Source organism: Aulonocara sp. 'chitande type north' Nkhata Bay, linkage group LG10, assembly GCF_057382095.1.
Source record: "Aulonocara sp. 'chitande type north' Nkhata Bay isolate Kocher_YH1m ecotype deep benthic linkage group LG10, A_spYH_male_GT1.1, whole genome shotgun sequence".
NCBI classification, from domain to species: Eukaryota; Metazoa; Chordata; class Actinopteri; order Cichliformes; family Cichlidae; genus Aulonocara; species Aulonocara sp. 'chitande type north' Nkhata Bay.
In genome coordinates, this window is record NC_141353.1 from 35,492,387 (window position 1) to 35,515,786 (window position 23,400).

General features: G+C 42.3%; 2 protein-coding genes across 5 annotated transcripts in view; one reads left to right on the top strand and one right to left on the bottom strand.

Moving 5' to 3' along the window:
- The first annotated feature begins 4 nt into the window (after positions 1 to 4).
- On the top strand, positions 5 to 16,085 carry trpv1 (transient receptor potential cation channel, subfamily V, member 1). Of its 2 annotated transcripts, none has more exons than XM_086309715.1 (16): positions 5 to 205; positions 2,556 to 2,781; positions 2,929 to 3,086; positions 3,182 to 3,334; positions 3,460 to 3,597; positions 6,715 to 7,013; positions 7,212 to 7,388; positions 7,476 to 7,631; positions 7,722 to 7,817; positions 7,922 to 7,992; positions 9,523 to 9,688; positions 9,774 to 9,840; positions 10,023 to 10,372; positions 10,445 to 10,566; positions 12,644 to 12,765; positions 12,847 to 16,085. In XM_086309715.1, the coding sequence occupies exons 2-16, from the start codon at positions 2,579 to 2,581 to the stop codon at positions 12,924 to 12,926; spliced, it is 2,358 nt and encodes a 785-aa protein (XP_086165841.1). In that variant the 5' UTR covers positions 5 to 205; positions 2,556 to 2,578; the 3' UTR covers positions 12,927 to 16,085. The 2 variants fall into 2 exon arrangements, with proteins under 2 accessions (XP_086165841.1, XP_086165842.1); XM_086309716.1 differs by lacking the exon at positions 5 to 205 and adding an exon at positions 647 to 760.
- Positions 13,689 to 23,400, bottom strand: part of fam222ba (family with sequence similarity 222 member Ba) — a 30,379-nt gene continuing 20,667 nt past the window's right edge. For all 3 annotated transcript variants that reach the window (XM_086309718.1, XM_086309719.1, XM_086309720.1), the window contains exon 3: positions 13,689 to 18,580. In XM_086309718.1, coding sequence (XP_086165844.1) covers positions 16,860 to 18,580 — 1,721 coding nt within the window. In that variant the 3' untranslated portion in view covers positions 13,689 to 16,859. The remainder of the gene's footprint in view (positions 18,581 to 23,400) is intronic.

The window sequence follows — 23,400 nt, forward strand, 5'->3', positions numbered from 1 at the left end:
TACAGCTCACGCTGGTAGGCAGATGCTCCGCAACCACACATTTAGTCACAGGACCAGAGCAGCACTAAATAAAACACACAAGTACATCACATTGAGAACACGAAGAGGCTTGTAAGACGTACAGGAAACTCTTGAGCAGCTTTATGGACTAAAAAAAAAACCCCCAGAAGACTTACGACCAAAATCTTCAATTTGATTCTTCAGGGTAAGTTTCTCCTTTTTGAAACTTCTGCTTTCATTTTCTGTGGATTTTCTGTGGACAACACGCCAGTGCTCTTCTGCTTCATGCCTGCTTTTTTGTTCAGCTAAGTGCTTCAGTGGATTATTTAGTTTGTATAAATTCAAAGATAATAAAAGATTTTAACTGTTGTTTTAACACTGCAATCTGCTCTGTAGCTCCTCTTTCCTGAAATCATCAAAAAAAGCCAAGCTCTGTTGTGTTAGGTCAGAAAATACACTGCATTCTCTGTGGTATTTTGTCATGTCCAGTAATGGTCAGTACAGCATCCTTTTAAGCACTCAAGCCCAGAGTAAAGTGCTCTAATTTTCTCAAGGGCAGGTTATCATATTTCCCTCTGCCTTGGTCCTACTATTTCATTTCTCTTAATGCTAAGCAGGCATCTTCAGAGACACAACAGTATTCACACGCCCATGTCTCTGAGGGTGTGTCAATACCTCAGTGGTTTTGACATTAACATCAGATTTTTTTCAAAACTTTTTAAACAAAGGAAACAGTACAGACGACGAAGATTGAAGTCTGGTGAGTCAGCTCGTTTGTTACTGCTTTGATTGCCACTTTATAAAAAAAATGCTTTAGTTCATGAAGAATGTGCTACTGCCGTGGCATGTTGCACTGCTTCGGTATATGGATGGCATGTATGCAGTTAAAGGGATGTTTTTCACAGTTTAGATTGCGCCTCAGTGAGAATACAGAGCAGATTATCTTTATTATTGTAGAGACATGTTTGTGCAGCATTAAAAAAAACATACATGGCTCACATTACTGAGCATCATGGATCAATAAGTCATAAATAATACACCAGGACATAATCACATGATGTCGGAGAGGTTCCTGTACAAGCAGTTTTACAATGAAAACATTTATAGACATGCAAGCTTAGCATTTCTTTCTTTAAAATACTACCGTTTCAGTTGTGCGATTGAAAGCATCTATTTAATTCATCTTTTACATGATGTTCAGCAAAATGTTTTTTTTACCACAACAGATGTTCTTATTCTCGGTTTTTAGTCCGTTGTTGTTTTTTTTGCTGTGTTCCTCCCATGATGTCCATGGGGTATAACACAGTTTCCACTGAATCAGTAATTCCCCATTTTCTGACTCAAAAAGAGGAACAAGAAGCCACAGAAGATTTCTGTACGGTCTCATGGCCCTTAACGCATCTTTCTTTAACATCGGGGCATAGTGTCTGTTTACTATCAGCTGAACTTGGAATCCTTTTAGACTGTGAATGTGTAACCACACTGTAAACCAATTGGTCATGTCACAAAGCAGCAAGCAGCAAGAAGATCGAGTGCTGTGTTTCTACTGTTGTCAAGGAAGTGTTTTAAATAAAAACTCCTTTGTTCCACTGGTTGAGGAAACATCACATGTCTGAAAGCTATGCTCGTGCCATTTAAGACGGATTAGATAAGCCCCTGTGGTAAACATGTTTCCGATTCTGCCGATGCAGCCACGCTACACGCTCTGACCTGAATTATTTACAGTGGCTCATGGCTGTGTTTGTAACCAATTCAATCCAAGCAGTGTAATGACATAGTTTTATATGGTTTAACTTAAATCTTTACTTTGATTCCTCCAATTGTTGTAGATGACTTACTGTGGACACAGATTTGGGTGTACAGTGATTTTATTGCCCTTTTTCTCATGTTTCAAATTTCTGCAGGCTAAATAGGACTCGATTAGTTGCTTTTAGTAGATTTTTTTCAACAAGAAGCACCCAGAGAGAACAAACCTCCACCAAGACAGCCAAGACACTTTTAAGGGAATAATTTGGTATAGTTTGGTATTTTGTAAACAAAATTTTGTAAACAAAATACAAAAATTTGTATTTTGTTATTTTGTTTACAAAATACCAAACTGGTACTTTGTAAACAAAATACCAAACTTGTGTAGGAGAAGCTAACGGATAATAGGTTTGTTATAATATTGATTTTTACAACTTGTAACTAGACGTAAATAACTGACTAGCAGCTCATGCTCTTTCTCTTGACATTACTTTCTTTAAATCTGTAATGCATTTGGGGTTAAATGTAAAAGTGAGGTCAGAGGTTAAATTTTGACATGACACACATACAACCACTACCAAACTTAGTCTCCTTAAAGCTCATAAACCCGGTTAACTACAATTTAAATGAAAATAAAATTTAAAAAAAGCACCAGTAAAATGGTAGTTACTGAGTGTCTTAGTTATTAGGTATTAGCAGTGAAACAGTAACAGTGTCTTGAAAAAAATCTCTACACTTTGTATTGAAAACTCCTTGCAGCACCTCTGTCACTTCTGGATTATGTATAACTGTGTCGTATTTCCATGCAGATCACTGGAGGAAAGGGTGAAAAATGAAGAAATCTGAGATGTTTGGTTTCACTCTGGAGACAGACGACAGGACAGAGGAGGAGAGGTCGCGCCAAAAGATGACTAAGAAAGATGGTCTGGCTTTGAGGTTGAGCCCGGAGGACCCCAAGACACCTATGGACACTGATTACCAGGAAGAAATGGAGAAGACGAAACCTCAGATCAGATTCAATTTCAACTTTGACAAGTGAGCCTCTCCATGCAGTGATAAAATGAAGTTTGCCTCAATATAACACTCATTATAGGATTGGTGCTGGGTATTTTCAAGCCCCAAAGTGCTGATTTAATAACCCTCAGCAACCCAACTGTTACACTTTTTTGGTTTTTTGTATAGAGGGATTCGAGGTGTGGATCAGCATGATAACAGGAGAGACAGCAAGACGTATAACCGTGACAGACTGTTTGAAGCAGTGGCCAGCAGAGATATCAGCAAACTAGATGGCCTTCAAGAGTACTTGCGCCAAAATATGAAGAAACTCTCTGACTCTTTGTGTGAGTGTTGGAGGACCGGTAATGCAACAGCTGCAACTAAAGTAGAACATGCTGACCTATGTGTTAACCACATGGATTTGTGTTTACATCCACAGATCGGTCCTACGGTAAAACGCCCTTAATGAAAGCTCTGCTGCACCTCAAAGATGGCAGGAATGAGACCGTCGAAATGTTGATTGACATTTCAGAGAAGATGGGTGATGTTAAGGAGTTTGTGAACGCAGCCTACACCAACAACTACTACAAAGGTAACAGATTTTCTGTGTCCGGGAGATTTATTTGAAGTCTTTTAACCTTGTCACGATATCCGTATTCCAGTATTTTTTTCCAGTAATGCAGTGGACATGTTTAAATAAGACTCATTTTCTTGCAGGCCAGACAGCTCTGCATATAGCCATCGAGAGGAGAAGTATTTTTTATGTGAAGCTGCTGGTCAGCAAAGGTGCAGACGTCCACGTCAGAGCTTGCGGGAAATTCTTCCAACCACACAAGGGTCCCTACTTCTACTTTGGTGAGCACATGCTGCTGCAGAGAGGAGTTTCCTCATGCAAAGATCATATGCCGACGCAGTGAGTCAGCCAGTTATTTTTGTAGTTTTTAGAATCAGAGCAGAAGTGTGATTTTTTTTTTTTTTGGAAGGAACAATATGATGGCCCAGTTTCCTCGATCAATACTTAATACTCAAATATGTATAGAGGAACAATGTGCAAGTTGTTCAAAGGGAAAGATTGTCCTATTTTTGGACATGCTACTACCTTTCCAAGTTTCTTATTCTTTTGCAAAATGCAGAATTCTGAATTACATGTGAGTACATTAAAAGACCAGTACAGCTTTGAATCTCGAATGAGAAACAAGAGCGAACTCAAGATAAGTAAAGGTTTCCTCGGGTTCCCTTTAACTATGACACCAACTATATTAGTATCCCTATCTACATACTGTTACATAACCTCTGGTACTTATTAAAGCCTTAAAAGTCACATATGATACATTTTTCTTTGGCGTGTAACAGTATACTCTTTAATCAAACATAAAATAATTGTTTCAAATGTACAGAATACCTGGAATATTAAGTAAATATGATCTTCATGTTGGCCATAAATTTCACAATTTATAATCAATTAATTATCTCTCTGTAACTCATCTTCCTCTATTACCAGTTTAACAAAAAGATTATTTGGGTCAAACTTGCTCTTCTTTCGGCCAGATAGTTTTTACAAATGCTGATTTTTTTTTTTTTTTAATCTAGTTAATGGCTAAATCAACGACTTATATTAGCTGATGGTTTCAAGGCGGTTTCACCATATGTGTGTTTTTCTGTTGCTGCCTGGACAGACTTTTTTTCTGCATGAGCAACAAAAGCTTGCTCAAACATCATTGGTCAATGGAAATTTAACTGCAAACACACCACAAAGAAAAACAGAACACTCTTGCTACCAACAGTCTCATCCTTTGCTTAAGGATCCCGAAAATAAATTTTTCCAGTTTTGCATTTGCATCTCTAGCTTCAGAGGGAAGATAGAGATAAAAATGGACAATACGAGTAATGCAGGAATCTTTCCCCCACTGATAGCTTCGTGTGTAGTCCCTAAATCATAGAGGAAACCATGACTGGATTCAAAACTAGTTGTCACAATATAATGCAAGTTACAAAAAAATGTTTCCTCAGCTGCTCGGTGAACCTCAAAAACCAAGCGATGAACTGCAACAGCTGGCAAAATTTATTACAGTGCAAGTCTTGAGTATTTAAAAGTAGAATGGGAGGGAGAGCCTTCAGTTTTCAGGCCCCTCTTCTGTGGAACCAGCTTCCAGTTTGGATTCAGGAGACAGACACTATCTCTACTTTCAAGATTAGGCTTAAAACTTTCCTTTTTGCTAAAGCATATAGTTAGGGCTGGACCAGGTGACCCTGAATCCTCCCTTAGTTATGCTGCAATAGACATAGGCTGCCGGGGGATTCCCATGATGCATTGAGTTTTTCCTTTCCAGTCACCTTTCTCGCTCACTATGTATTAACAGACCTCTCTGCATTGAATCACATCTGTTATTAACCTCTGTCTCTCTTCCACAGCATGTCTTTTATCCTGTCTTCCTTCTCTCACCCCAACCGGTCGCAGCAGATGGCCGCCCCTCCCTGAGCCTGGTTCTGCCGGAGGTTTCTTCCTGTTAAAAGGGAGTTTTTCCTTCCCACTGTTGCCAAAGTGCTGCTCATAGGGGGTCATATGATTGTTGGGTTTTTCTCTGTATCTATGAAGCGCCTTGAGGCGACTTATGTTGTGATTTGGCGCTATATAAATAAAATTGAATTGAATTGAATTGAATTGAGCTAACCGTCTTTTCTTAACATTTTGTTAGGAAAGTGGGAAATAGTTACAGTAATTTACAATTTACCAAATTTTGACAAGATCCCCAACACCTCTGGTTAAAATACAGCCACAACCCATGATAGAGCCTCCACCGTCCTTTACAGATGGGTGTAGACACTATTTGTTGTACCTCTCTCTTGAACTCCTCAGTACCACCTCAGTGCCATTTCTTTCTTTCAGATATTGTTCATCTGTTGCAGATAGTCTTTTTTTAGGCCTGCCAGTTCTTTTGTTCTCCACCTATCCAGTTTCTTCAAACTTTTTAAGGACACTTTGCACACCATGTCGACATATGCCAAGTTCTTCGATAATAGCTCTTTGGGAATCACCTTGTTGGTGCAAAAATATTATTTCATGTCTGTCAAACTGTTGTTTTTGGCATTTTTCATAGATTTAACTAAAGAAATTAGAACAAAACATCTCTTTTTGCAGCAGACTAAGTGACAAAGTGCTTAAAGATACAATTTCAAATCGGTTCATTGTTGTCTGGTATGTGCAGACACAACACTGGTTCGTTCCTTGACTTGGGTATCCTTTTTAATGGTTGAATGAGCAATGGTCAATGCCTATAATACAATAGCTGTAATACTTTTGCACAGTACTGTACTGTTCAGTACTGATAGCATGAATTTGTCAGCTTGCTCTTTAATGGTTTGGATTGACTAGACATAGAATGGACCAGCAAAAAAATAGTCCCTTTTGACTGATTTTTAATTTTCAACCCAGTGATGTGATCGTGGCTCAAGAGTTGGGAGTTTGTCTTGTAATCAGAAGGTTGCCGGTTCGAGCCCTGGCTTGGACAGTCTTAGTCGTTGTGTCCTTGGGCAAGACACTTCACCCGTTGCCTACTGGTGGTGGTCAGAGGGCCCGGTGGCGCCAGTGTCTGGCAGCCTCGCCTCTGTCAGTACGCCCCAGGGTGGCTGTGGCTACAATGTAGCTTCCTATCACCAGTGTGTGAATGACTGGATGTGTAAAGCGCTTATTGGTCCTTAGGGACTAGCAAAGCGCTATACAAATACAGGCCATTTACAATTTGATGTAATGTTCTGTACTGAAAGAAGATGGCGCAAAACACGTTTTAAAGCCTTTAAGCACTTATTTTTTAAATCCAGTTACATCTGTGTCAGTTGTTGAGGGCAGGGCTCCATGGTGTAGCCTTTAAACATTTAGTGTTTCACTTCCACTTTCAACACCCTGATTTTGATTCAAAAAAATAAGTAAGGCTGAAATAAAACTTTAAAATATCATCAAATCTTTGTCTGCAGGTGAGCTGCCCCTGTCTCTGGCAGCCTGCACCAACCAGCCCGACGTGGTAGACTTCTTAATGGACAATGAATACCAGCGAGCAGATGCTAAGATGGTAGATTCTCAAGGCAACACGGTCCTGCATGCCCTTGTGATGGTGGCTGACAACTCCAAGTGCAACACAGAATTCATAGTCAGCATGTACGACCGTATCCTAAAGATCACAGCGAGACTGTATCCCAAGGTGCAGCTGGAAAACATTGAGAACAAGAAGGGCCTGACACCTCTCAAAATGGCTGCCCACACTGGCAAGACTGGGGTAAAACACTGCAGTTTGACATTAAGAGTACTACCAAGTGAGAAAAGCAACAGTGAGAATGAAGTGCAGAGCTCCTTTACTACTGACAGGGCAGAAACTATACGTTTTGGTGGGATCTGTGGGTTTCTGGGTTTTCAGAAATAGATCAGACCTTCACAGACTCTCTTTGTTCTAGCTTTCCTTTTTACTTGTCTACAGCTGTTCTCACACATCTTAAGACGAGAGTTCCAAGAGACTGGAACCAAACACTTGTCCCGTAAATTCACCGAGTGGGTTTATGGGCCCGTCCACTGCTCCCTGTACGACCTGGCCTCCGTGGACTCATATGAGGAGAACTCAGTGCTGAAGATACTGATCTACGGCAGCGACATCCCTGTGAGTTCCAGCATCGTGACACCAGTCAGAGCAGTAGTTGCATGCTGTTCGGTTCTCAAATGTGCATCCCTTCCTTTCTCCTCTCAGAACCGTCACGAGATGCTCGAGACGGAGCCTCTGATCCAACTGCTTGAAGAAAAGTGGAATAGGTTTGCCAGTGGAATGTTTTTCTTCAACTTCCTGTCCTACCTTGTGTACTTGATCATCTTTACTCTCCTAGCCTACTATAAGAAAGAAAGCATGGTAAGCTGACTGACACAAAAGAGGTGAGCTGTGCAAGCATCACAGACAGGCCTGTGTTAATGTGGATGATGTTCTCTCTGTGCCCCACAGCCAATGTTTCACATTAACCTCAAGACTGATGATCACCTGTACATTTTAGCTTGGCTGCTGACAGCAGTTGCGAACTGCTACTTCTTTCTCATAGGGGTATGTAGTTAACTTTGTGTTTGTGTACATCTACTTTCTTATATCACCACCTAGTGGAAGTTGTAGTCCAGTAACATGACTGATTACCTCATCTGAATTCCTAGATTATAGATATGATGAGGAAACGACCAAAGCTGGAGACCCTGCTGGTTGACGGATATTATGAGATTCTTTTGTAAGTAGCAGGCATGCTCAAAATTAAAGTTACCTTGTGGAGTTTTCTCACCTCTTTATAATGCAGTATTATTCCTGATACAGAGTCGCAACTTGCATTCGTGCAGCAATCAGCTGAAGCCCCTTTACTACTAACATTTCCTTTTAATAGTTTCAATTGACTGCAGCAGTTGTTGTGATTTAATGATGTCAAAAGTTTGGACACACCTTCTCATTTAATGTGTTTTTCTATTTACATTGTAGATTCTTACTGAAGGCATCAAAACTGTGAATGAACACATATGGAATTATGTAGTAAACAAAAAAGTGTCAAATACCTCAAAACATGTTTTATATTTTAGATTCTTCAAAATAGCCACCCTTTGCTATGATTACTGCTTTGCACACTCTTGGCATTCTCTCAGTGATCTTCATGAGGTAGTCGCCTGAAATGGTTTTCAAACAGTCTTGAAGGAGTTCCCAGAGATGCTGAGCACTTGTTGGGCCTTTTGCCTTCACTCTGCGGTCAAATCTCATCCCAAACCATCTCAATTTGGTTTAGGTTAGGTGACTGTGGAGGCCAGGCAATCTGGTGCAGCACTCCATCACTCTCCTTCTTGGTCAAATAGGCCTTACAAAGCCTGGAGGTGTGTTTGGGGTCATTGTCCTATTGATAAATAAATGATGCTCCAGCTAAACACAAACCCGGATGGGATGGCATGTTGCTGCAGGATGCTGTGGATGCACTCCGACACCAAAACACCTCCTCCTCCATGCTTCACAGTGGGAACCATGTATGTAGAGACCATCCGTTCACCTTTTCTGCGTCGCACAAAGACACGACGGGTGGAACCAAAGATCTCTAATTTGGACTCATCAGACCAAAGCACAGATTTTCAACGGTCTAATGTCCATTCTTTGTGTTTCTTGGTTTAAACAAATCTCTTCTGCTTGTTGCTTTTCCCTAGTAGGCGTTTCTTAGCAGCTATTTGACCTCTAATCTGCTCTAATCGGTTAACTTGCGATTTCTGAGGCTGGTGATTTGGATGAATTTATCCTCAGCAGCAGAGGTGACTCTTGGTCTTCCTTTCCTGGGGTGGTCCTCATGTGAGCCAGTTTCGTCATAGCACTTGATGGTTTTTGCGAATGCACTTGGGGACACAAAGTTTTTGTAATTTTCCAGAATGATTGAAGGTTTGCAGTGCTGTCGCCAAAGCAAAGGTGGCTACTTTGGGGAATCTAAAAGATAAGACATATTTAGAGTTATTCATAAATTTTTTCTTTGCTACATAATTTCATATATCTTACTTCATAGATTTGATGTATTCAGTTTGTATCCACAATGTAGAAAGTCGTAAAAATAAATAAAAAGCATGTTTGTGTCCAAACATTGGTAAGTTGGTTATATACTTTCTATAGGCATTGTGCTTCTTTTGGGAAAAAATAGGTTTTTCCACAACACTTTGCAAATAAATGGTTTGTGGAAGATGTACAGCACAGTAAAACTCCTCAGCAGTCATGTTAATAGTTATTACAGTGCTGCCGCTGATAGTCTTTTGCAGGGTGTCCTCTTCCTGATCTCCACTGGGCTCCACCTGTTTAGGAGGGATGAGTACCTCAGCTTCCTGGTGTTGTGTCTTGCTCTCAGCTGGGTGAACATACTCTACTTCTCCAGGGGCAACGAGCACATGGGCATCTATAGTGTCATGATACAAAAGGTAGCCCTCGCATGTCACGCAGTTCCACAGAGAAGATAGTAGCAACTGATCCCATCACTGAGGCTCTCTGTCTCCTTGTTTGCAGATGATCCTCAGTGACATCCTGCGCTTCCTGTTTGTCTACATCGTCTTCCTCTTTGGATTTTCAGCAGGTATTATACCCTCTCTAAAAAGGAGAAAGGTTTGCACAAAAACATCTGCATTTTTTGATTCCATTTAAAAAGTTTTACATACAAAATACTCTTTTACAAAAAGAGTATTTTGGGACAGAATCTGCAGCTTGTGTACCCTGATCAGACCTGCTTAACCTGCTGTAACCTGCTTCCTATCACAGCGGTGGTCACCCTGCTCAAAGACCCTACAGCGGACAAGTCTCCTGATAAAGAGCTGAATACAACAAACACCACTAAATCAACTCGTTTTCACCTTGTTGGTCTTGAGGAGGATTGTGTCAAACCCACCTTCTCAAACATCTCCTACACTACCCTGCAGCTCTTCAAGTTCACCATTGGCATGGGCGACATGGAGTTCATCCAGAATTACAAGTACATAGACGTCTTCTATGTGCTCCTCATCATCTATATCATACTTACCTACATCCTGCTGCTCAACATGCTCATCGCGCTCATGAACCGCACTGTGGAGAAGCTCACCAATGAGACCACCAGCATCTGGAAGCTACAGGTCAGAGTGTTCAGAGCTGATGTGAGTATATAAGTGAAGTATGCGTGATTTAAATGATGTGACTGCTTTCAGAGGGCTATCACTATCCTGGACATGGAGAGGAGACTGCCCTGTTGCCTGAAGGGTTATTTTCGCTGTGGGGTGGAGAAAAATCTCAACACTGCTACCGGAAAGGACCGCCGACGGTGTTTCAGGTTGGCTTCTATTCAGTTCAGTGACAGCACAGTGGTTAGTCACACATTTTCAAAGGGCTGCAAATGCCCTGGACATTCTAGCTCCAACATAGGGTTGACATTTGTGGTTTAGCATCTTCATAGCTTTTTTTTTAATGAAATCTAAGCTTTTAACCAATACCATCTAATGTTTCTGTCAGTTTTGTTGACAAAGACAACATGTTAGCAAGCAGACATTAATAGATACCACAAAGATCAACATGAAGCTTCTTCCTTCTTGAATGCTACGCCCTTACCTTAACCCCTACTGGAGATAGAGGCCTCATTTTTTCCAATGACATATTGGCATAGGGCAGGGTTGGAAATCTGTTGATTGAAGTCCCAGCTTCCTGAAGGCTGCAGCTCTTGTACATTCCTAGTTTAAACATGGCAAAAAGTTTCAAATAAAGAAAGATTTATAGTTTATAGTTATATTTATTTATTTATTTTATTTTATTTTTTTGGGGGGGGGGGGGGGGGGGGGGGGAAGAGAAGACACACTTATATAGATATCAAAAGCTCACGTGTCAAATATGATACATTTGGTGTTACAGGGTTAATAAGGCTGTCTCAGGCACATCAGTGAGCCCAGCGGCCACACCCATCTGCTGTTAAAGCCTTTCTTTTATTAGGAGCATCAGTCCAGAAGAATTTTTTTTTTTAACTGTGAGTCATGCAAAGTTACTCTAATGAAGTCCAAGAGTGAAAATATAGAGCTGCACACGATTATAATACAGGAAGTTCCTTTAGTTTTCATCTAGCAGTATTACAAAATCAAATGTTTCATTCTGCATTTATGTTTACTTAACGACGGGTTGCAACACCTCGTCGTTAAGGAGGTGTTATCAAGACGCGGTTTGATAACCATTAGAACAGTTTTTGGGTTTTTCCAAGAATAGCTGAACAGGCAGAGACCACCTTCACTAGCTTCTGATGCACACGCAGTCATTTTGTTCAATAAGGTGAAATATGACAGATACCACTCAGCTCAGAAAAGAGCTTCAGTGGTTTTTCCTAGTAGTTTTCAGGGGTAACAAGTTATTTGTCAATTATTGTTGTTCCAATCAGCCTCATCTGCACTTTGCATTTATTGCACACCAACATACTAAACCAGCTGAACATGGATAATTTAGCACAAAGCACTATGATGCCAAATGCAGCCTCACAAGTTATGGAGGCCCTGTTGGGTCAAAGCTTTTTCTCTTAAAATGTAAAAAAAAAACAAAAAAAAAAAACACTACTACATGGGTCTGCATGTCCTGTGTCATTCTTGCTTTTCCCCTGCTTTACAATTGTCCTTGTCCAAGAAAGACTAAAAATGCCTGACATAAATAATGACTATAATCTAACTTAGTCTAACTTTGAATTATTTCAGCTGACATGATGTTCAAATGTTGCATTTACTTTACTAAATTTGTTAGTTTGATCACTACAACGTGCATTAGCACTAGTTGGCTTCTGTGGCTGCAGAAAAACAAAATCTAGAAAACTGGCTGTTAGTGAGCTGCGGCTTGAACTCGCTTGCAGATAAATCCAGACATGTATAAAGACAGGAGAAAAGAACGCGTTTGGGTATTGAATACATAATTATTAGAGTTATTAGTCATACATTTGGCTACGTTTCAGTATTGGCTATATTATTTGTGTTCAGCTGTGCTAAATTGAACCTCTGCATGTGTGTCAGTCTTTGTGGGTTTGTAGTGGGTTTCCTGGTGACAGGAAGGATGATGTATGAGGTCTAATATTAGACTTATTATCTGACTTTATTGGCCAGGTTTTCATATTAAGATTCTTCATATCAAGGAGTATAAAATCCCTTGCATGAAACTGATCACCACTCTGCTGCTCACAATAAAGGCTGATAAAGGCCAACTTCATCAAGGCACAGTAACAAAGGAGAAACAAAGGTTTAGCATTGAAGAGTTCATCCAAGACGCGGCTGTGTGAGCATAATCGATTGATGCACAGTACACCATGTTGTTCGCTAATTTTGTTGACAGCTGATTGATGTGTCACACGGCAGACAGTAATTGGAGCATGTGTCCTCTTGTCTCCTCAGAGTGGAGGAAGTCAACTGGAACAAATGGAACAGCAACCTGGTCAAAATCGATGAGGATCCCGGCTGTTGGGAGCGTGTCCAGCAGCCAGGCACTGAAACCCCGCCTAGGAGCCAACAAAGAGGTGCGGAAACATGAATTCATGGATTTGTGTGAGGGAGGAAAGTAATTCGAGTCCACTAACATTTTCCTGCTTTACCCACAGGGAGGAGCTGGAGAGGCTTATTCATGGATGGCAGTAGGCGGTGGCAGGCGTACCAGTCCACAGAGATGACACCGGTCTAACAGAGAGCTGCTCTCTGGCTACTCAGCCTGACTGGCTGTTTTACTTGCCCAATAATTTTAACAGACATGGATAATCTACTTTACTGACTGATTGATACCCCAGTGTAACCTTCCCAAGAAAACCTTGTGGACACTTTGGGTTTGACTGACAACAGTGTAAAACAGCAATATTTATCAGTATTGAACGCCAGGCAGTGTTGTGCAAATAGCAAAGAAATTTTAAAGCAAACCTTTAAAGCAGAACATTTAATCCAGCGGCTTCTTCTACATGCTGCTCCTGCACGTCAACTGGATGCACATCCTCTGCTCAAAGGCCATAACCTGCTGGCACCTCTGGTATCGCTCGAAAACCTTCGTGGAGTAATGCCACTCACCAAGGTGCTGATCCTTCCCTCCCACTGTGTGCCCTTTATACTAGGCCCATTTTCATCACAGCCAGACAAGCTAAATCTACTGCGACCAGATCAGTCCCACAGATTTCACAGCTTGCTTTGTCTACTCCACTTCCTGTTCCGGCCTGGATAAATGGCATGAAGCGGCAGCAATTGGTGTAGCAATCACCACCTTTGGCTCTACCTGTCACAGTTACAAATGTGGCTTAGACAAGCCTTTAGAAACACCGAGTCGCTTCTAGGGCTGATTATGAGAGAGACAAATGTGTGTGTGTGTGTGTGTGTGTGTGTAGCTACCTGAACTGTCACAGAGGATGACAAGAGCTAGGCTGCCTGCTGTTAATTTAGACAAATTAATGTTCAAGCGAACTGAGTTCAAAGCATAAATTAGAACTTTATTTTATTATTACAATATTACAAAAAGAGTAGCACAACTCTCACGCTCTTGCCTCTTATCTGTCGTACAGAATGACACAAAAGAAAGGCTCGTGGACCTTCTTCCATTTCACAGCAACAGTACAAGAAATAAAGAAAAAAAATAAAATTTTAAATAACAAGCAAATCAAGTATTATAAATAGTCACAACTGCAAACTGAAGCTTTGAAAGATTGTGGGGAGGGGAGGGAGAAGAAAAAAAAATTGTTACAGCTCAAAAAACTACACATTGCTAAAAATATATAATTACAAAATATTACTCATTTTCCTCACTTTACATAATAAAGAATATCTAAGGAATTGCTCTGCCTATTCAACAAAACTTCATTAAAGTAAAAAGTCAAAAAAAAAAAAAAGAAAAGCAAAATAAAATTGCTGTTTCTGTGGATCCTTACCATTGCCTCTTCCTTCTTATTTGGGGTTTTCATTAAACCATGCTCATTTTCAAAGGAAAGTCCAAGGACCAAACACTTAAGGCTTTTTAAGGGTCATTAGGGGGTTAGGAGAACAAAACATGGGTGCCATTGCGTTATATCTCACACACACACTGTCTACTGCACACACACACACACACACTCACCCTTAACCGTTCCCACATCCACAGGCAGCATTCATACACAATCATTAAACTTTAAAGTTACAGTAGTCTAGTAGGTAAGCCAGTGTACAATAAAATAAACAATGCATTTGCTGTTTCACTTAAAAGTCGGGCTTCGTTTACCTCCGAGTGCTCTTGCAAGTGATCAATTTGGTCTTTTCATTTCAGCATCAGTAGCAACAACATGTAACTCTGTTTGCTGAGGTGCCCATTGTTGGGACCACAAATCTAGCTAGGCGTGTAGTGAGTTCCTACGGGGCATTGACGCGGATTTCATCTACTTCAGAGACTTTTGTCTGTGCCTTTCAATACCTTCAAAACAAATCATCTCAAACATTCAAGTAAACACATTTGTCATAGATACAAAGACGATCTGAAAAGGACACGAACTTTAAAAATGGCACCGCTTCCTAACAGTGTGTCCTTGTTAACCTGACTTTGGTCGCTTTTAAAAAGGTAGGAGTAAATTTTATCACAACCTTCCTTGTCATAAACATTTCACAATCTTGCTGCCAAACGTGGCACTAACGCAGTCTGTTATGCCTTTATTTCTTTTTCTCTTTTTTCTTTCCTTTGTAAACACCTGAATTCATTGCAGCATGTGAAGCAGGACCAAGCATCAAAGTTTTTCAACTTGTTTGCTCCCTCTTGGAACTTAAATATGTACAAACAACCTGATTACAGACTTCCTTAAGTGACGGAGAGGTATCGATCTTGAAGAATCCTATTATACAAATAATGACATTTAAAAAGAAGGAGAACCCCTTTGTGCATGTGTGCATACTGCAAGCTTTGCCCGAGGCCTATTCCAGAAAGCAGATTTAGCCAAACTTTGAGGTTTGTTAACTTTGACATGCTGGATCAGTCAGTTGGCATAACCGACTCTGTGACTCTAACCTGCAGGTTCTTTTTAACCTCCTATTATCCAGCAGTGAATGCAGAGTTGAGAGTTAGGATACTATCTGGTTGAATATTGACTTTGTTGTCCGAGGACTTTCTTCCTTTCAAGACTATCGATCTGGACATACAGCGATCCGTGGACATGGAAGAATAAAATCTATTGCATGCTACATGGTCTTCCGTTATAACTCTGTAGACAGGATGGCAGCTGTCAGGTTCTTAACCACTTTCTCGACACTAAACTGCATATTGGCATAATCCCTGTTTAAATAAAAAAAATCCTCTGCATGAAGCTTGTCCTGTTTATTGGCCATACTATCGTTTATAAGGTACATACTTCGAGTATTATTATCATATCTCATGATATATCCTATTTTATCACAGCGGCATAACATGGTGAAGATGACTGAGGGAGGATGATTGCGTACCTGCTGAAACCAGCTTCTTAAACCAAGCTACATGTAGTTCAGAGTGAGTCTTTGAGTCTTACAGACTGCAGACAGTCCAAAAGTGTTCCCATAGCATGTGAAATATGCACACATGCTGAGGTCAATATATGCTACTGAGCGAATGCAACAAAGCTGTCTTAAAAGGTACAGTCAGTTTTTTTTACTGCAAATCATTACAACACACTTTGACGTTACAGTAATTAAATGCCATCATATCTGTTTGATCCATATTCCAATATTCCACTGCTGTTTCCTGTATTTCAGCCTTCAGATATTGTAGCCAATAAAAGGTAGGATTCCAACTTCCATTAAAAAAAATAAGTAAAATTCAAGCTGAATAAAATGTGGCTTTAAAAAAAAAACGAAAGAAAGAAAAAAAGAAAAATGTGACAGATTGACAAACATTCATATTTCCATTTAAAGTGGAAGATTTGCTCTTTATTTACCCGTTGCCATAGTGATTGTTGGACTCGGAGCTCCACTGATAACTGCTTTTTTTTAAAAAAATTTTTTATATTACCTAAGCTGACTGACCCAGCTGCACTTCATCAACTCAAACTAACTAAACCTGCTTTCTGGAACAGGTCCCAGCTGGACTCTGTTATACTTCACTAACTGATGGCTTTGCATTGAAGCACGGTCATCTCTCTCTCTTTTGTCCTGAAGTGACTGCGTTTAATCATCGAAATGAAACTAATTTAATGAACCTAGTCGGAGCCAAAAAATTTCCTGACATGATCCTGTTACAGGAAGAAGAAAAAAAAATCTATCAGCAGATGTTTTTTCAGAGAGGGATCTGTTTTTCTTTCTTGCATGCATAAGGAAACTTTAGTGGCAGGTCTGAAGTAGAAATGACACAGGATCACTTGAGATCCAGGCACGTAAATTGACAAGTATCATCAAGGGAAAAAAGCAGGTAATAAACAGTATGAAGTGCCAGTTAGAAGCCCTCGTTAACAAACCTAGAATTAGCAATTGATCACTTGCAAGATTAAACAAACAAACAAAAAAAACCTACTGATCTTCATTAAATATATTAATTTACCCTCTTTAACATTAGCAGTCATTTGCTTAAGTTATAAGTTGAGTTTTATTCATGTTTCCTTTCTTAAGACTAAACAAAGGGTGCTGATAACAGTTGTGGAGACAAGGCCATAGCTTATCTGTACCCTGGGTGCTGGATGAGAGCGGTTCTGCCATCCCCAACCTCTGGACCTACCCTGCTCAGAGGGGGCCTGTGCATCTTGCCCATCAACCCTAGATTCTGATCGCGGAAATAGGGCGTCTGAAAGTCCCCACCCAAGTAATCTGCTGTTTGCATCAGATTAGTCTGGGCGGAGGAGGAGGAGGAGGAGCTTGATCCTAGCCGGTAATGGGGAGCCCCAGGGGGCCCACAGTCTAGCGTGGTGCACCCTCCTGGGCCTGCACCGTGGAATGGCATGGCTATGTCCTGAGACCCGGAGCTGTCACTGTTGGGTGTGGGTAGGATGCTGCTGTTCCAAATGTGCGACTGGAAGTAGTGACCGTTAGTGTAGTGGGCCATGGGGCCGGGCATGCCATTGTTGTTAACAGGTGGGGAGGGGGTGGGCCTCTCTACGGGAGGTTTTAGTGAGTAAGGCTGACCCACGCACACCTCTGCAGGGTAGCCCATGCCCTTAAAATGGAAGGTGGCGTCCCTGGAAGGCTGCTTGCAGAGGTGGCTCCCCCCATTCTGAATGTGGGGTACATGAGCCAACTGATGTTGATTCCAAGAGCGCATCTTCTGCTGCTGCTGCGTGGTGTGTTGTAGTTGCTGCTGCTGATTCTGATGTGGGTGCAGTTGGTGCTGCTGCAGCTGGTGCTGCTGCTTGAGATCAGTGTGGTTGGAAGGCAAGTGGTTCATAGCAGCCACACTGGGTGGAGGGTGAGCTCCCACTGGGGCTGTGGCTTTCTCTTGAGAGCCAATGATGCAGTTGGGTGGGGGGAAGCCAGGGGTGGCAGGGTTACTGTGCATGGAAACCCTAGAACAAGCGCTGATAAGCAGGTTGCGACTGATGGGGCTGGGGTTGGCGATCTGGCCCTCACACATGGAGGTGGTTCCTGCACCCTGGGCCCGAGCTTGGCAGAATTGGTTGATCTGATGTACGATGGTGTTCAGGTCAGCCTGGCGGCCCTGGTGCAGACCAGCAGCCATAGAGAGTGGAATGGTTGAGGTAGAGACAGTAACATTAGGTGGTGCATCGCCATCGGGAAGCTTTCTGCTTCCCTGCAGGCCAGGTGGAGGCTGCTGCTGCTGCTGCTGCTGAAGGTGCTGCTGCTGGAGCATGACAGTAGGTGGCCCCTGTGTTTGCCCGAGAGCTGGGTGCTGAGACTGAGTCTGGAGTCTGGCTGGGCCCTGAGGGTGCTGGGCCATTGGGGGAGGCTGTCTGAGACTCTGGGTGTGCACCTGCTGCTGGGGAAGGGGTATATGCACAGTCTGAGGGGGGTCCTGCGGTGGAAGGGGTAACCTCTGCTGGGGCCGGGGAAGGTTCTGCACCTGGTGGTTTAAAGTGCTGGTTGAAGCCACCTGATAGGGTCCCGTAAGGGGGTTCATGATGACGTCAGGGTGCAAGCGAGCCCGGCTACCGTCAAAATCTTTTAGGATGCCTTTGACAGTGGGCACCTTGATGATGGCGAGGAGGCCTGTCTTGGCACTGGCCTGAGAGGAAGGATAAGGGCTGTAGCGCTGGCCTGACGTATCCAGCCCGTTGACAGTACGGCGCACGTGGTTCCTCTGGGGGACCTTGACACTGTTGGGGAAGATCTTAATGGTGAGGGGGTTGTTGGCAACCTTCTTAGCATATGCATCCAATTCTGCAGGGGTTGGAAACGGAGCGGATCTCATCCTTTGTGTGGTGTCCCCTGAGGTGAAGAACAGGATAGATCGGAGGCAAGAAGCAGAAAGCAAAAGGAGACAGAGGGTAGGGGGAAAAAATTAGAGAGAGACATTAGGCAGCAGGCCAAAATCTAGAATGAAAAAAACCCCTACAACTTCAGAAGAGGAAGCTTGAGATATGCTTAGTGATAACTTTTGTCTTCATGCTGTGCTCTCCCATGTCAAAGTCCTTCATTCATCTTACTTCTTATCCTTTATACCACTTACCTTCTACCAGTCTCTCCTCATGGCCTAGATTTTCTAGAGCATGAAAACAGATCTCAGAATAGGTGCAGGAGTCTAGTTTCAACTCACTTAAATCACCATATGCTGAAAGGTTATTATAGATTTTTTTTTAAACCACTGATGCCAAAAACATGTTTCCTACCCCAGCTTTAATTCAGGTAGAAATGTATATGGCACAAAAGAGCACATCAGTTGAAATCAGAGTAGCTGAGTGAACTTGATTTGGAACGCACTCTCATATTTCATACTTGCCTGTTTTTCTCCTAAACCCCCCGTCTCAAAGAAAAAGATTTCCAATCTGAGTCTCTGCAGAATTATCGGTGCCGACACATTCCCAGTCTAAAATCCAATTTGGTGGTATCATTGGGGACTTTGAGGTCAGGAGCTTTTAGTGGCCTTAATTGACGCATTATCTGGGCAAAGAATAAGAATGCATCTGAGGGGTGGGCTGTGCCGCTTGCTACTAAAAAAAATATCACAAGATAAACAGAAAAAAAAGGCTGTGATGGTCCCCTGTGGCTGGCAAGGGGAGAAGGAAAAAAGAGAGAGCGAGATAGACGCAGAGAGCACAGCTCCATGACAGCAGACAAGTAATCAGACACAGAAGCAGCGTCTCTGATCTGTGGGAACACCTCCCAGGCCTCAGCTCGCAGACATTTGTTACACCTGCTAAGCACTGTGGCTAAATTTAACAATGCCAAAGTGACAATGTGAGCACGATTGTGTGTTTGTGTATGCGTGAAGCTCCTTTTAAAAAATTTGTGACAGGATCGTGCAGGTGCTGGCTTGCGCAACAACCGCTTGTGTCCATTTTCAGCCTCGGTGGATGTGACTGCTCGCATCTTTCTAACACACTGATCTCACTTCCACAAAAAAAAAAAAAAAAAAGGCTTCTGTCCCTGCTGTCCTCCACCATGCTACCCCCATCACCTCAGCCCTGCCAGCCTGACCTACTTCCACCACACCTCTCTGACTGATGGACATGAGTGGAGCCGATGTGTGAAGAGAATCGCTGCTCTGACCGGTCTCTGAGCTCCATTTAATTCCCTCTTTCATCCTGTTTGAGGAGGGGGGGGGGATTTTCAGCTCAAGTAAAACACGTCTTTATAGCACACTGGCTACTCCTCTGTTGTTGAGTGAGCAGTAATTTTAAAAGTCTGAAATTCTGGCAGAGGTCTGCGGTTTCAGGCAGCCATGGTCTCACAGCGGGAGGACTGGACATGTGGGATGAGGCACGGAGCTGAATGGAGGGCGCTGACACGGCGGCACCAAGAGTTGTGCCAACTGGCTAATTAATTCGAGCTTTATTTGTGAACAGGAAACAATGGGCAGCGATGTGCGGGGCCGGCATAGGGCGGCACACAGGGGGCGGCTGTAACTAAGCATTCAGCCTGCTGATGGCAGCCTCATTAATGCAGGGGTCTGGGCCAAAGAGCTGGAGCTTGACACCCACCATCACTGAGGCCTAATGTCTGTCACTGAATAAATGCCAGGGTAAGCAAACACAGATAAATGAACACTTACACAGGAGCACACAGACATGATGAGCAGAGGTTTCACCTGTCAAATACAGGAAATGATTAATGAGCCTGCAAAAAACAAAACAAAAAAAACCAAAAAAACCCAAAGGAAGTTTGATCATAACACAAATAAAACCTCACTCCGTTTTTCCAGTAATTAGTAGGTTACCTTTACTACAGAGTGCAAAGAGTATAAAGGAGTATGCATTAATAAATGCAAGTTGTTTGCTCTCTGTGTTCAGTTTGGAAGATCTTGGCACAGCCTCCGTGGTCTGCAGCTGCTGTCAAAACCTCATGTCAGTGTAGCTGTAGAAAGGGTTGTAAGTGGGTGGGAAGTGAGTACATCATCTGTTGCGATGAATAAAACATCTTTTATCATTTTACGGGGATGGAATCTTCTATTTGATACCAAGATTGTGCACAGCATGACAGAATGTTATGCTTTTCCTTACATTCTGTCATATATGTTGGCCAAAGTTTTAAAAACACGAATGTCAGCACACATGAAGGTAATCCCCGTGAGCCACGAATCAGGCTTCAAACTGCTCTGCATGCTCCAGTTGAGTGTTTTTTCTACTCTTGGCTCTGTGTGATGTCAGTCGATGATATCCCAATCACACTCTGAAGCATGAAGCAGCCACACCCACCTGTTGTTGGCGACATCTTTGAAAGAGACGCAGCCATTCACAAGAGAGCTGGTTTTCTTGTTGTTTCAGATAGAAGATGAATGGCACTGAGGTCATGCAAAATTACTGGAGTTAATAGATGTCCACAAATAAAAATAAGGAGATGGAAATAAAAATAATAACCCTGCTTTTTAATAACTACAGCACATCTAAATGCAAAATCACTTCATGTTTTCTGTGCAGGCTTCTAGACTAGTTCACATGAGAGATCCAAATAGAACGAAGGTAAAATACATGCAATTTTAATAAAAACCTTAAATTGACAAGAAAAAGTGTATTTTTTCATATTTCTATGCAGGGGAAGACAACTGTTTCTTTTAGATTGAAATCTACAGCAAGAAAAAAATTAAAACAAACAAAAAAATACTAACCCACAGACATGTAACTGCCTACAGTGTTATTTCTTTGCCACTGGCATTTGTGTAATGAGTTTTATACTTAAGTTGTAAGATTCAGGCAAGTAGCAAAGAAAGCACTGCCAATGGAAAGTGACCAATCCATTAAATTGGAAAAGGGATTATACATTGTTAACACAGCTTAGGCTGACATTTTGGGGAGGGCGGAGGGAAAAAAAGGCAAATCAGGATAAAGGGTTTAACAGCACCGCTGTAAAATGTGTAATGAAATCGGTAAATTACTGTTTAGAGCAGCTTCCCCACTAACAGTGGATAAAATCGACCTCTCGCTGTTTACATCTGCTTAAGGCTCCTGGCAGCTGTTGATTATGGGTTCTAGTAAGCAAGTGTAGCTTATTAGCATTTCAACCTTAACCTGGAACCTGGATTAGTTGAAGGGCTTAAAGCATCAAGGGAGGGTTAATGAGGAATATGAGTGAAGTTTGTAGGCGGCTGCTGGTGGCTGCAAGCACATCATCTCTCAGATCTCCAGCTAAGCACGTTTCCAGGGAGGGAGCAGGGGAAAGAGGGCAGTCTGGCCGCGCGCTAATTATCCCACTGCAAGCGAGCTAGTTGGAACACAAGTGCACAGTCAGCAGGCACTAATTAGGGTTTCTTTTATTCAAACTACTGTTTTTATTGAACAAGGTTTAAGCAGCAGGGAGCAGGGGCTCATGCTGCTGTAAATTGCATTTTTCACACAAGAGCAGGAAATTAGGTCTGAAGCTTCGGCATCAAATTAGACATGAGTTTGGTTTCTCACGTGAAGAGACCTCCCTACATTTTTGCCGAGTTATGAAGAGAGCATAACCTTCAAAGAAAATGAAAACTATTATGAGGAGAGGAGGAAGAGAAGGTTGCTTTTGATCTCAGTGGGGACTAAGATGTGAGAATCAGCCAAGTGGCCCAGCTGTACTCACAGTTTGTTCTGCCTGTGAGATGTGAGGACCAAGGGCCACTTCCTGGTACTTGAGTCATCCTGCCTGGAGGATGAGCAGTTTTCTTCGTGACCCGCTGTCTCTTAGCGTACCTGATCTGCTCCTCCGACAGTCTTTACATTTCACAGCCGTCATCTGTTAGCAGACACTCCCTGATGATAAATAGAGCAGCTGCCCTGGCCTTGCCTCTGACAGCAGCCTGCAAGCTCGTAACTTTAAATGACTCTCCAGTGCGCAGATTCCCCCGCAGGAGGAGAGGCAGGGCACAGCCAGCCTGGCGTTTTGGAGCTCTTGGTGATTATTGAGTGGTGGGAAAGTGTCAAAGACAAGATTGTGTTACACAAGACTCGGCATTAGGGAGCACCGAGTAGCTGAAAGGCTCGAGCTCAAGAATAGCAAAACAAGTAGGAGCTAATTATGTAAACCTCCCATCTGAGCTTTTTTTCCCCCCTTTTTCTTTTTTTGCAAGGACTTGTCAGTGCACTGAATAAAGATTTCAAGTAACAACCAGTCTATGAATTTCACCTAAAAGCAGTCGAGCACATCTCTCACGGAGTCAAGCTGTCAAATTATCTTCTGTGCTGGGTAAGCGATAGAAGCTCTGGAGAGACAGTGAACTCTGTGGACAGCCAGCAGGGAGACGGTGGAGCATTACTCGAGGGTTCAGGCCTGACAACTGCTAAGACTGCTAACATGCAGGAGGTGAGCTACAGGTGATAGATTATGGGTGGTAAAAGAGGCAAACCAGAGAGAGCCTATTTCTTTTCAAATTCACTTTTTTCATGGCACTTTGATAAAAATGATACAGTTCACATGACATTCGGGTCGGCGCCTGTTTGACTAACAGATGAAAAGCATTATGAGAAAATGATAAGAAAAAAAAAAAAAAAAGAGGACTGGAATTACACTTCTAGGAATGGCCGTGGCTGTGGGAAGCACACTCCATCACCTAAATGGATTACAGTCCTGAGCAGAAAAAACAAATTGAGCTCCAGTTGTCTTAGTGTGTCACATAAAGGAAG